Below are 14,200 nucleotides of genomic sequence, written 5' to 3'. Positions count from 1 at the left end.
TAAGGAAACTGAAGCAAAAAGACTGGCTAACCATTCATTCTCAGACTGAGGTTTTATCTCAAACTTGTACCGTTCAATAGAAATTGCAGGAGTCTGATTTATTTTTATCCAGATCCTACATTATTGATTTAAATGCAATATTGACCAAACTTTTATATATAGTACTCAAAATGAGTCACTGAACCAAGTGAACAGGTCTTATGCCCAAATAAATCATTCACAGTCTATGTCTGCATCCCAAACTAGTACACATACCGTTGTAACTGGGTTGACCACTGTGTTCAGCCAAACCATTGATTAGTCAAAAGATTAGCCCAACCAGTATGCATTCCATAATTTGTCATTAAGTAGGGGAGGGGGAAACAACTGAAGATCTGAAATTTTCACTTTGTAATCCCTGGTCGTTTTAGCACCAGGAAGAGACCCACAGAATAAATTTACAAAGGCACTTGCCTGCTTGATGACAACGAATAATGAAGAATAGTATTGATTTTAATGCTCTTTGTGAAGTGTGAGGATAGATAGGCTAGTTTAGTAATATTGCTTTCAGGATATTTTGGGAGAAAGGAAATTTGGAGTTAATAAAATAGAGATGAGTGGAAAAAAGCTTGTGCAACCCCCAGTTTCTGGAACTTACCCTATTATATAACTTACCCTGTTTTATGATTGAAGAAGATTGAATGCATCTGGAAGCATCTTAGTTATTACATTCATGCATTTTAAAAAAGAATGGAAAAAAGTACTGAACTTCAAGAGTAGGAAAAATGTTTCATCATTCAACAAGCATTTATTAGGTACCAACTATATGCGAAACCTCCCACATTAGCACTTCTTACACTTTCTCCTGCTTAACAGACACCATAGTGCTCATGAACTCTGCTTTGCAGTCTTCCTCATAGAACTAAAAAAATGAAAATCACCCTAAAAGTGAGTTTATTGAACACGGAAGGGGAAAAAGCATGAATCAAGTTCTTCTATGTTCTGTATTTTAAAAATAAAAAAATAAGAAAACTGTACATATAGATCGAATCCCTTCATGAATGAACTAGGATCTTCTTTCCACATTGCTTTGTTTTGTTGCAGTGAAAAAAGATTTTCTCAGTATCCCTAAGTTTTAGAGTATATGGCGCTTTATAAGCATTAGAGTATATGGCACTTAAGGAGAAAACATGTGGGAAATGCATAGCACAAGAACCAGTTGGTTAGTTATCCTAAGACAGTCTGGTTCTTCAAAAAATTTATTATATTGTGTAATTACATTGTCAGGTGTACAAATACCTTTGCAAATGTAGATTACATTAACTTGTAAGAAAATGTGATGGACTTCTTTGGAACAATAAGCTTCTCCTATATTATTTCGTAATCCTGCATTATAACCATGAGGGAGCACCAGGAATGATAGAGCTATTTTCTTAGTTGTCTGCTACAAATACCAAACTGTTCTGAAAAAATCAGAGACTTCCTCAATGAAACAGACTGTTTCATAGAAGAAAATGGAATAACCTAGTAGTCATGAGCACAGACTTTGGAGCATAGATATAAGATGAATCTTAACCCTGCCACTTATATAAACTTAAATAAGTAAATTATTTAATCTAAACTCAGTTTTCTACCTCTGTGAGCTCAGTGTCCATGCAAAATGAAAATAAGAACCATCTCATCATGGTTGGTATAAGAATCAAATGAAAATTGAATTGATGCACTTGAACTTCCCATGGAGGTATTTAAAAAAAAAAAAAAGATACTTTTATAGTCAGATTATTATTATATAATATATAATATAGGTAGCATTATTAATATAAAATCATAGTAATAATGCCTCACAGTTCTTAATAAATTCCATTTATTATTCTTTATACTTTATTGTTTCATTTTTATAGAATATCTATTCTTCATTAAAAGGCCAAAATGAATAAATTTAAAACAAAATAACATCTAATAGAAACATCTATAATTCTAGACTTGCATATTTGGATGAACAAAGCTACATTTAAGCAGCATTTTTTAAAAAAGACAATTTGGCTTTTCTCTTCAGTTCATTTTTAGAAGAATCACAAGCTATATTGTTTCTAATCACGCCCTTTCCTTTGATAGTCAAATCTAATCTCAAAGTATTTCTGGAGAGTATACAAATCTTATTGTAAAGCTAGATTCATCTCAGCTGCCCTTCACATGCCAGATGAGAAAAGTGAGGCATACAGAAAGCAAGAGGCTCAGTCCAGTGAATGGTAGCCTCACAGGGCTCCTGGGTACTCAGCCCCCTGAGCTTCTGGGTTGATGATGTCCTTCTCTGGTGTGTTCACGACCAGCCCTCAGCTGCTAAGTCCTCCTGCATGCCTCTGGGTCCAGCTGGTTGACAGATGTAGATTGGGTTGAACACTTCCTGTATTCTAAACGTAATAGACTGGTTTTAGTTTTCCTTAAATATAGCCCTAATCCTATTCCAAACCAACAAAAAATCCACACTTTAGAACTTTCAAAATGCTGTGTTTTGAGGATCTGTTTTGTAGAATCAAATATAATTGTTTCTGGGGGATGCCTTGAGTAGAGGGGGGAAGGATGGAATTATTACATCAAAAGTACATTTTAGTGTTAAGAAATGAGAAGTGAGTGGCCACACATTTAATTATGTCAGATGTAATTATAACAGATGTACTGTGGACCAAAGGAACACTCCATGTATAAAGAAGCATTTATATTCACTTTTTAATGTACTGGTGAAACTGTAAAGTATTCACTTTTCTAAATATTTTGTAGCCCTCTAAAGCCACAACATGATCTTAAAGGATGCTTTATATTTATCAGATTTTTCAAAACCTTCACCTTTTCAAAACTGTTATTTGTTCTTTTATTCAATTCATCTTAACATTTAAGAGGTACGTACTTCCTCAGATGAGATTTTCTAGATGGTATTTCATTTCAACACAGTGACTTGACTGTAATAAAAACAGACAGCTTCTCTTGAAATAAATGAAGAAATACATACATACTGTGGAAATTTAGCCATTCCATATCTGGGGGCACTAAAAGTATTGGTTGTGGGTTGTTTTTTTTTTTTTTTCCTGTTGTTCACCTATTGAGATGAGACTAGCTGGAGAAGAATGAAAATATATCAACTAGTTGTACCAATTCATAATCAATAAAAAAGCTAAACACTTAAGCAGAAAATAGATCACAGATTTGTTCCCCAGCAAAGCAGTTATTTTTACCCAGCCATCATCATCAGAAGCTGCATTATGACAAATGATTTGCTCGAAGCCGCGATAATACATAGACCCTATGGGGTCCTGTGATTCAGATTTAGGAATATCAGCCCCAGAGGGTCTGAAGACATTGTGCATTAGTATGTATTGAGACCTCATTCCAGGTGGCAAGCGGCTGGACTTTCTTAAAAAGAAAAATATATAAAACTTCCAAAATAAAGATAGAGTGCTTGTTTCCAGGCAAGAAGTGTTATATTGCATTGAATCCCCTTGCCTCCAAATGTTATAAATTAGGCAGAAAAGGGAGCCGTGCATATTTAATATATTTGTTTTGTATTTCCACTAGTCAAGGGAATAATGAAATTCCTTAACTACTTCTCTTTAACTTGCATGAAGAAAGCACGGTGTGTTGCTAAATCTCTTTTCAACCAGCACTGCCGAGAAACAACTTTAATCCTTGTTAGAAAATTGCCGAGTCTGGGACTGACAAAGAGCTCATGCTTGTTCCATTGTTAGTGCTCCCCGGCCCCAAGAGCAGCGCCCTTTACAGCTGCGTGGATCCCGCCCGGCTCAGCTGCACTATTTAGGAGACGAGGTTTGTCAATTTCTATTGACAATGGAGAGAGTTTTTCAGGGCCTGTAGCAGTGCTGACACAGTTGGGGATCAATGCCAGCCATTCAGAATGCACCCTCTTTCATTGCTTTGGTTTGTTAATTCAAGACTAAAGGTCCACTGAGGGGGTTCAGGGTGTTTAAGAAAGCTGATGAACTGTTTAAGAAAGCTGATGAACTGCAAGCGTTTATAGCCCTGGTGTGGCAATTTCCATAGTCAGTGGCAACTCCTGGCACTAAGGGAGCTGTGTCCTTGTTGACCCTCTTGTTATTAAAAATGCACAAGTGCTGCGCTTCTCAATATTTCAACACTCTTTCATTGTCAATACCACCTTCTGAGCCCTTCAGCTTGTTGCTTGCTCTAAAGATCTTCTTAGATTGGGTTTGAAAACTTCACCTTAAACACTAGATTAGACTGATGTTCTGTTTTCCGTGCTCCTGTTGATTTGTTGAACCTTCCCAGGGCTGGAAAGCAAGTAGCAGCTTGATGGGGAGACGGGCCGCTAATATGATTTACCAGTCTACAGTCATGCACAATAAGTGTGAATAAATACAGGGGTCTCACAGAGTCAACCCTAGCCTTTCCTTTTCTTTTATTTTTGCTTTAAAAGAGATATCTCAAGAAAATGAAGTGAGTAATGCATGCCCTTACAGGAGTTGAATGAACCACAAAAAGAAAAAAAAAAAAAAACACATATTTTTTGTTAAAGTGGTAGGCTGCTGGCATGGATTGATGGAGGAAAAAAAAAAAAGAGTGCAGAGTATACACTTACTGCTTTATTCCTAAGTAGACCAAGCAGAGAATAAGCAGTAATGCCATACCCATGACTTGAGTGCAAGCTCCAGCGCCCCTTCGTTGTCATCCCCTGAAGGGAAAAGTGAATAGTCAACCAACTTGCTTTATAAAATTAACTTTTCCAAACTGAAAGCACATTTTCTAACAGTCACACTTCACTGCACATTCACCCCTTTCAATTTTTTTTTCTTTGTTTTGGGGGATTGGTTTGCTTCGGTAGAGCGGGTGGGTGGCTGAGGGGAATGAAGCTAACTTATTTTGAATTTTTTCTCAAAATAAAAAAAAATGGGACCTACCATCCTCCATCCAAAAGAAGAACATTTCTATTCCAGCTCCAGAAATAGGGAAATGCTACTGACACCTGTTTTGTTTGGTGGTTTTATTTTTTTGGGGTGTGTGTGTATGTTTCAGCAGATACAAGAAAGAAGCAGTCCTAGTGAGGTTTTTTTTTGGTTTGTTAGCTTATTCTTCATAACACCATAAACTCTTAAGTTAAGCTGCTTATTTTTCTTCACTTGCTTGCTTTCGCTGAAGTTCTTCAAAATGCTTTGACTTGGGAATTAAAATTATACATGATTAGTGGATGAAATAATTTCCCTTATAGAATGTTCCTTGTAGAATAGTTTGTTTGCCTTTAAAGCAAGATGATGATAAAGTGGCTTAAGCATTTTATTAACATTAATTCTTTTTCTCTGATTTTATAGTTAACTTTAGATATTTGATTTCCAAATTATTCTTTAAAATTACAATTTTGGCATTGTGTTACAGAAGTTATATTAATAATAAGTTTCTGTGTTATATTAGATGTCCTTTCAATTATCACTTAATCATAAGTATCATTTACATGTAATAGAAAAATGAAGTTACATTAATTTTAAATTATCTGTGGATTTTTTAAGAACATAAGATGCATAAGGAGTAATTTTAAGAAAGTATTTTCATTTATCTCAAATTCATACAACCTACCACATATATAGTAACTTTATAGTCTGACAGCCAGATTATTGCATATGTTATAAACTTAGTACAATATGTCATATTTTGTCCCCCAACTAAATTACCTCTTGAAGAAGCGCTATAATTTAAGAGTCATAACCATTTCGGCTACATTTTAGCTTTCAAGGTACTTGGAGAGAGGAGTCGAGGTAAGGGTTTTATGTTACTTCAGTATACTCATATTCAATATCATCAATACCTGTGAGTGTTTGCTTGCATTAAAATAGAACTTAAGAAGTTGAGGCTATCATTTAAAATAAGAAAACAGAAGATTTAAATATCAGATACTAATCTATTAAGATTTAATATGTCAGCTGAAGCACTGAATTTATTAGTTTATTTTTAAAGAATTTAGGATTATCTTGTTTTATAAAACTTGTATCTGATACCTGTACACATTCTGAAAGTTAGGAAAGTAATCATTAGGAAAAAGCAAAATTGGGTACATGAAAAACATTTTTTAAAAAAACCTTAGCCCATCTCACAGTTTAAAAACTGGAATGGTTATTCATCCATTTAATATCATAGTATTCAATAGATCAATTATTCATTTTCAAATAGCTTATCTCATTTTATGCATGTGTGTCCAGTATACCTACCAATTAATAGAAATAAGTCTGATGAAATCTTAAACCAATTCATTTTTACATTAGGCTTAAACTACCATTCCTTACACTAAATTTTGTTAGAACGTGTTATAAAATGCAAGTCCAGGTGAATTTCAGACTTACATCACTTGAGATTTCTTTTAGAAATTTGAATTTACCGCTTTATTGTGGAAGAAATATAAAGACTTTTTTCTGTTTGAATACCTAACAACATACTCACATGCATTTGTGATCTGTGGTGTCACTGTTTTTGTATATTCCAGCAAGGCACAATATCCCTTCTCTCTCAGAAACTCTTTTGTCACTTCCTAAATGCTGCATGGACGTTGATATTTCTCACATTATCTGAATGAATAGCATTATTTTCTTACAGTATTACCTAAACCTGGCTCTGGCATATGAGTACCAATTCCCTTAAAATGTCGTCAGTAATGGCAGATTGCCTTTTCTTGAAAATGGGAACAAAATTTCTTTTTACAATACTCACAGACATTATATAGGAGCAAGAAAGTACATTAGAGGAGAATTTCAGTTTTCCCCTCAAGAGAGTTTTCATAAACAGAAAACATGAACCCTCCGAAAACACTTGCAAAATGAAACAGATGATTGTTTTCTTTTATAATTTGGCCAACTGACATGTGTTTTCGTAATTATTCTAAGACACAAGAATTCCATCCTGATAACATTCCTTTCTAAGATCTGAAATCTTTATTTTAGGTGGCTTTATGCCATCTTGGCAAATACTTAACAACCAGTAATAGATAAAGGTGTTTTGGGGGATTAGAGGTTAGTAAACTGTGGATGTTTTTTGCCATCCCTCCTTTAAAATGCTGCTTCTAGGTGTTGCCTACATGCATTATGGCATCTACTGATTTTTACATAACCTACAGATTAATGGGAAATTTCCCTTTGAAAATAATTTACCCATTTTTTTCCTGCTGCTTGGCAGTCCATTCACTCCCATATTATGTATTTAGTACCCATTGTTACCTATAAATTACAAAGCAGGCTGCTAGGCTGCAAATGCAAAAATACTGTTTCCCATGAATATGTTGCAGCTGAAAGACTGTAATGTTAATTCATATAAAGAACAGCCCGGGTCAACTTAGCAGGTTTTCTAGCAAAACATACAATTCTGTTAACAGGAAATTATAGCATTATTGACTTCAAGTGCTGATCGTGGTCATTTTGGAGTGTTTCATTACCCCCTCATTACCAAATCTGTTAAATGGATACTGCAGAGGTTGTTTCCTTGTTTTGTTCTCCTGCCTTCTGCCCCCATCCTTCTTTCAGCAATGGTACAGCAGCTCCATGAAAGTCATCTGTGTGTGGCTGGCTGATAGATTAGACCTTCAGCTTCATATTTACCAACTGAAGACACTCATCAAGATTGTGAAGGTAAACAAAATGTGTTAAGAAGTGAATTGCCCACCAAGCTATAAAGAATAATGGCAAGATATTGACATATAAGAAAATCATATTTAATAGAACCAAGTGGACGTAAGTACTGTAAAAACATCACTGTTGGCAGTGATGCACTGCTGTTTATTCCATTTTCAGTGAGACTATGAAATAAACACAGATTTATCATGTTTCCACTAATAAAAAGTATTTTGTTACCAAGGAATCACATTTTAAGATAATATACATAAAGCCCCTACCATATTTACCTAAATGTAGTAGGTCCATAATAATTTTGTATTAATTATCTTAGTTACAGCAATGTTTTTTCCTCATACATTTCCTTCATATTTATTAATATATCATTAGAAGGATTTTGAATTATATTTGCCCCTAAGACAAGGAGAATCACCATTATGTCCTGATATGAAAGTAAAACGTTGTAACTGCCTGAATTCTTTTGGAAGCATACCCCAATATGTGAAAGACGATCAGTGTGAGTATTGGGGACCATTCATAACCACCAACAGATGTAATCTCAGTTCACCAAGGCTGTCTTGACTTATGCTTTTCAAGAGTATACTTAGGAGAGACTTTAAGATAATATCTTATTCACACCTTTAAAACTCACATGATTTTTCACACCTTATAAATTCTAGTAGAAATGCAGAATGTACCACAGGTATACCTTTTTCTTAAAATTGAGACAGATTCTACATTTTGGCCAAAAACAGAACTCTGTTGCTGCTACTGCTAAGTCGCTTCAGTTGTGTCCAACTCTGTGCAACCCCATAGACAGCAGCCCACCAGGCTTCGCTGTCCCTGGGATTCTCCAGGCAAGAACACTGGAGTGGGTTGCCATTTCCTTCTCCAATGCATGAAAGTGAAAAGTGAAAGTGAAGTCGCTCAGTCATGTCTGACTCCTAGCGACCCCATGGACTGCAGCCTACCAGGCTCCTCCGTCCATGGGATTTTCCAGGCAAGAATACTGGAGTGGGTTGCCATTGCCTTCTCCGAAACAGAACTCTAAGCTATTGCAAATCAGCGGTTCTGGGCTACAGTCCTTAGGGTCGCAGAGTCAGGCACAGCTGAATGGCTAACACTTTCACTTCACTTTCATGTATTTATCTGTATGTCTGTGTGCCTATATATTTGCATGTATCTTTATGCACATATATACCTATGTGTATATATATTCGTACGTGTATGTGTACACACACACGTCGTCTATGCAGTGGTTCTGACAATGTCATTCCTGATATAACATTACCAACATCACCTGAGAACTTAGACATGCAAATTCTTTGGCTCCACCCCAGACCAATTCAATCAGAGTGTCTGTGAGCGGAGCCTGGCCATCTGCACATGAACAAGCCCTCCAGAGGATTCTGATAGATGATAAAGTTTGAGAAGAACCATTGTATCACATCGTTAAAAGTTTTATTCATATTAAAATATTTTCCACCATTCTCTTGGTTCCTGCAGTCTCATTAGATTGCAGAATCTTTTGTACCATAGACACAGAAATTATCATAGATTAAAGTACCCACCAAGAGGAAAGTTCTAAAGTCAGAAATTGGCAAATCTGCTCGAACAGAACCAGACCTATGATGTCACAGTGATAGCAATCATGATTAGTCATAAACAGCAAGTAAAATTATAGCCATCCAGTAACTTTTATACACTAAACACATTCTGTTTCAATCAACAAACTACCTTTGATTTAGAACACTTTTTACCAGGTGTTATTTATTTTACAAAAAAACTGAAAACACACCACGATATGTTCATATTTGCTTTAGCTCCTCTATGATTTCTTCCTTGCTTCTATTAACGTGACTTGGAGAGCTTTCAAATGAAGTTTGTTTTTCATAAAAGATAATCAGAATAATCTGTGTTTATGTTCTAAATATATGCACATGTTAAGACTGCAGTCAATAATGTGACTAATATTAGGATTAGCTTAGGATCAGCTAATATCCCTTAAGATCAGCCATATTTTCAAGCGAATATCTGCTGTATTCAGGATGTCAGAAATTACGAACTCAGGTGACTGATATTAGTTGATAGGTTGGTAAGCTCTTGTTTTTAGAATAAGAATCTGCATGTTTTATTAACCCATCATTTTTTCTTTCAAAGTCGTTCCTTTTCTAATGTTCACTAGTCATTCACATAGTTAGCAGGAAAAATGATTAATAATTTTGTTAATTACAGGGTGACATTTCCATTTTATTCTAAGTCAATCCATCTTGTTTTTAATCTTATTTTAATGTAGTGTTCATTATGGCTACCAGCAATCAAGACTGATAAATATGAAATTAAATTTCATGTATATATGTTTGACTTTCCAGGTTTTATTTTTCACAAGCAGGCCCCTAAACTCAGTCAATACTTTCTTGGGCTGATGCATTTAATCAAGTCCTAGTATTTTATTTAATAATTAAAAGTGGTTATTTTTACAATGAAAATTAGGATGAATTAATTTAGTGTTCTAATTATTTTTTTCTACTTTGAATATAAGCAGACACTAGCCAATTTCATACATAGATTCATCACTTTTTGGAGCCTATATATTTATAATGTTCATTTTCCAGTGAATTTACACAGCTGTTAAACAGCACATGTATAGAGTTGTGCAGGCTCTGAGTAGGCTGTCCTTCCATCCACATCACATAGACTGGACCTGCCTGTTACAGCAGAGTAGTGCATTCTACTCAGGAGCCCAGCTACTGGACTCTAGAATCCTGGTCCTTGCAAGCATTGTCATTCTTCTGTGCCCATGGAGACCCGGATGCCATCAAAATGTATATGATAACCAACTCTGCCCCACAAAGACACCTAGACAGTCCATTGGTTCATTCGTGTTGCTCACTAAGAAGATACAAATTGTAATAAAATTTTCACAGAAGATGTAGGACTAAGAAATTAACAAAGTTGTAACATCAGAATGATTTATTTGGGGAAGGGTAAAATAGAATCCTCAAACAAAATGGCTGATGGATTGCTGTTCTCCCTAGAGGCCATTTGACATTCTGAAGCAGTTAACATAAATGAGCTGCCTCTTTTACCAGGAGAAAAGACAACAAGTGAGCAGCACCCTGCGGCAGGCACTTGTCTTAAGTAAGAGCCAAGCAGACCTTCTTGGCAGCCACAGAGGATCTCTACGTGTCAATAACATTTTATGAATTCTAAAAAAAGAGAAAGAGATTGCAAGGGTTCCTGCCCTGCAGTTCCCCTAATGGCTTATCACTTCCTAATAGAATAAGGAAGCAGAGTCCAATTTTTTACAAACTACAAAGCCTTTAATATGGCAAATCCACACTACAGCTCTCTCCCAGCCAACTTACTGATAATTAGAGTAAATGTAAAGAAAGCTATTCCAATAAAATAAGAAAGTAGGACTTACAAACTCAGTATATAATTGCCAGTGGAACAATAATACTTTATTTCAGATGTTTTATCTGTAGATGAATATTTTGTATGCTTATTTTTAACCTGTTAGACTGTTAAAGGCTTGAACACAAATCTCTTATGTAGCAATACCATGCAAACTAGTTACCAGATTTTCTAGACAAAATTGGTCTAACAGTTACTTTGTGGCTTCTGGAGTAAATTACATAAGTTTTGGTGTGAAATATCACCATAGTAATAATAAGGTTTAATGGTTTAGAGGGCTTCCCTAGTGGCATAGAATGGTTTAGAAAAAGACAGTGAGGAGGGTAGGTTTTATGTGTCTTAATATAAAATATTAAAATCAAATTAGAATCATTTTGGTCATCTAAGGAAAACAAAGGCACCAAACTCTTCTTGCTGTTGAGATGCTGACCTCAGATACAGTCCGTGTCCCTCACAGTTCAGTTTATTTTTTGGACACGTGGTAGACTTTTCAAATATGCATTTTATTTATGACAAGAGAATATCACTTCTGAAATGTGAATGATACCATAGGGCATAAATCAAATCCTAGATGACAAGAAGATAAAATGTGAAAATACCAATGACCCCACTACCTTGTAATGGTTCTGCTCCTTCCCAGAAGTCTGTTCATAGACCAGATGTGTATCCAGGGGCTTAAGATGCCATCCATCAGCACTTCCGCCCTCAAGTGAATAAACACCTTCAACTCAACTGTCTGAATATTATATTTTCCTTTTAATTGTGTTGAGTGAAATCAGGCATCCCATAATGTTTCAGCTGTTGGGAGTTGTTACATGGGGCCAGGAAGTACAACATTCCTTCTTCTTTGACTTTTTTCTTCTACTAAGTGCAACCTCCAAAGAAGTGACTTTCAGCAATCATTTAGAACAAAAAACTGGCACATGGATATGTACGGATACTCTGGGACAATCCATTGAAACCTGGCTGTTTATTATTCTCAATCTAACATAGGACAGAAAAAAAAAACAAACTTTAAAGATATTTAGCATTTTAATGGCCTTGGAAATGTTTCTATAGAATAAGCTCTCTTTATTTATATTTTGATCCCCCATTCAACTAACTACAACTTTAAAAATCAATAATAAAATGCCAGCTTGTTTAGTCATAAAAAAGTCACGTGTGAAGAAAATCTCACTTAAGGGGAAAAGTAAAATGAGGAAAATTCTATAGTTTACATATCTTAAGAGCCACAGAAATCAGAGTTGTGTAGTTATTTCTGTTGTTAAGAAGCACTGTATAAACAATAAAATGGTATTTGTTCTATTTCTGACACATAATACACCAAATAATTTACTGTTTCACAAAACTGTAAATATGTCTTTCATTAGCTCACCAATGGAAGCTTAATGCTGGAATTTAGCACTTCACATTCCAAGGCAATTTCAGAAGGGCAAAATTCTTAGGGACATTTAGGTGCTCACAGATTTTTACCCAGTATACATACAAATAAACTTTATAATTCACAAATGCTAAAAATGCAGACTTATTTTAGTATTTAGGATTAATCCTCTTCCCTCCACACACACCCCAAAACCTAATGCAGTTTATAAAATATATTTTTGAATCCTCAGTTGAAAAACTAAGAATTCCTTCACATTGAAAATGTACATAAGTATTTATCATTTTACTTTTGTTACAGGTTATTCAAATAGTAAATGCTGTGCAGTTAGTAATATTTTGGTTAAAAAAAATCTCGTTTGTCATCTGACAGTCACAACATTTTGATCTACTCAGTGATTCTAGTTTGAACAGCACTATCAGAAGTCTCTCGTTTCATTTCCTCCCTGGAACGACACCTACGGGATGACTGGCATGGGCAACTACAATCCGAATCCATTAGTGCATTGCACCAGGTCATTTTTGAAATGCCAACTGAGTATGTATACATTTAGACATACACATATACATCCATAGGAGCTTCCCAGGTGGCACTAGTGGTAAAGAACCCATCTGCTGATGCAAGAGACATAAGAGATGCAGGTTCAATCCCTGAGTCGGGAAAAGCCCTGGAGGAGGACATGGCAACCCACTCCAGTATTCTTGCCTGGAGAATCCCATGGATAGGGGAGCCTGACAGGCTACAGTCCATTGGGTCACAAAGAGTCAGACACAACTCAAGCAACTTAGCACACATGCACGCATATACATCTATACATATAATCTGTAAGGGATCTAAGCAGTTTCTCTCTTCTTCATCCAGAAAACCTACAGGGATTTCCGACTGCAGGGTGTGCTGGAAGGCACCCTGAACAGTAAGACCTATGACACCCTACACAGACGTTTAACGGTAGAGGAGGCTACAGCTTCTGTTTCAGAAGGAGGAGGACTTCAGGGCATCACAATGAAAGACAGTGATGAAGAAGAAGAAGGTTGATGACACGCAGCTCTGCAGAAGGAAGGAGGACCTTGACTTTATTTTGTACCTGTTCTTGTAATTACATTGATTGTTTGGACCAAATATAAATGCTTGTATTTCACGCTACATTTAAAAAGTTAATGTAGAATGAGAGTTAAAAGGAGAAAATGCAAGTATTTTTTTAAAAAAACAGCCTTTTTTTGTGTGTAGCTTGATCTAAAATGATGACCTTTGGCTGGCTCTGTGATTGGAACATGAATCTTTTTTTTGAAGATTTGACTTTTGTTTTCTGTAATAACATCAAAGTCATGTCCTGTGTTGTGAAGTGAGATACGTATTTCTCATGATACAACATTGTGAGAATAAGCCACTTCTAATCACTGTGCCAGTCCCATCGTACGTACCCTTGTTAAAACGGTGTGTACTTGACAGTTTATCATTTATGTGCAAGGTTTGTGTCCTAGTTAATTTACCGTTGTGATGTGTAACCTTGGTTCTTAGCACTCCAAATTGGTCTGGGCTTAAAGAATTGCCAAACCTAAATATAGACTAGATTATCCAATGGGCTTGTGTCTTGTTCCATTCTGAATATGTCTTCTTTCAAGTATAAAAAAAATCTCAGAGTGTGGGTAATAAATGTGCTGCCTTCAACATACTATGTTCTACTTCTCAGCATAACAGCTTGCAGGCAATAGACGTCTGCTTGGTCCTAACCACCTCTGTATTTATTAGGATTATATAGATTAAATGCAGTAAAAAAATGTTAGCAGTATTACAAACATCTCAAGAA

At 35.6% G+C, this 14,200-nt stretch overlaps 1 protein-coding gene across 4 annotated transcripts in view; it reads left to right on the top strand.

Moving 5' to 3' along the window:
• Window positions 1-14,200, top strand: part of CADPS2 (calcium dependent secretion activator 2) — a 567,905-nt gene extending 553,705 nt beyond the window's left edge. For all 4 annotated transcript variants that reach the window (XM_069588282.1, XM_069588281.1, XM_069588283.1 and 1 more), the window contains 2 exons: window positions 7,509-7,613; window positions 13,255-14,200. In XM_069588282.1, coding sequence (XP_069444383.1) covers window positions 7,509-7,613; window positions 13,255-13,428 — 279 coding nt within the window. In that variant the 3' untranslated portion in view covers window positions 13,429-14,200. The remainder of the gene's footprint in view (window positions 1-7,508; window positions 7,614-13,254) is intronic.

Source organism: Ovis canadensis, chromosome 4 (assembly GCF_042477335.2).
Source record: "Ovis canadensis isolate MfBH-ARS-UI-01 breed Bighorn chromosome 4, ARS-UI_OviCan_v2, whole genome shotgun sequence".
Taxonomy (NCBI): domain Eukaryota; kingdom Metazoa; phylum Chordata; class Mammalia; order Artiodactyla; family Bovidae; genus Ovis; species Ovis canadensis.
This window is presented reverse-complemented; position numbering and strand designations above follow the sequence as displayed.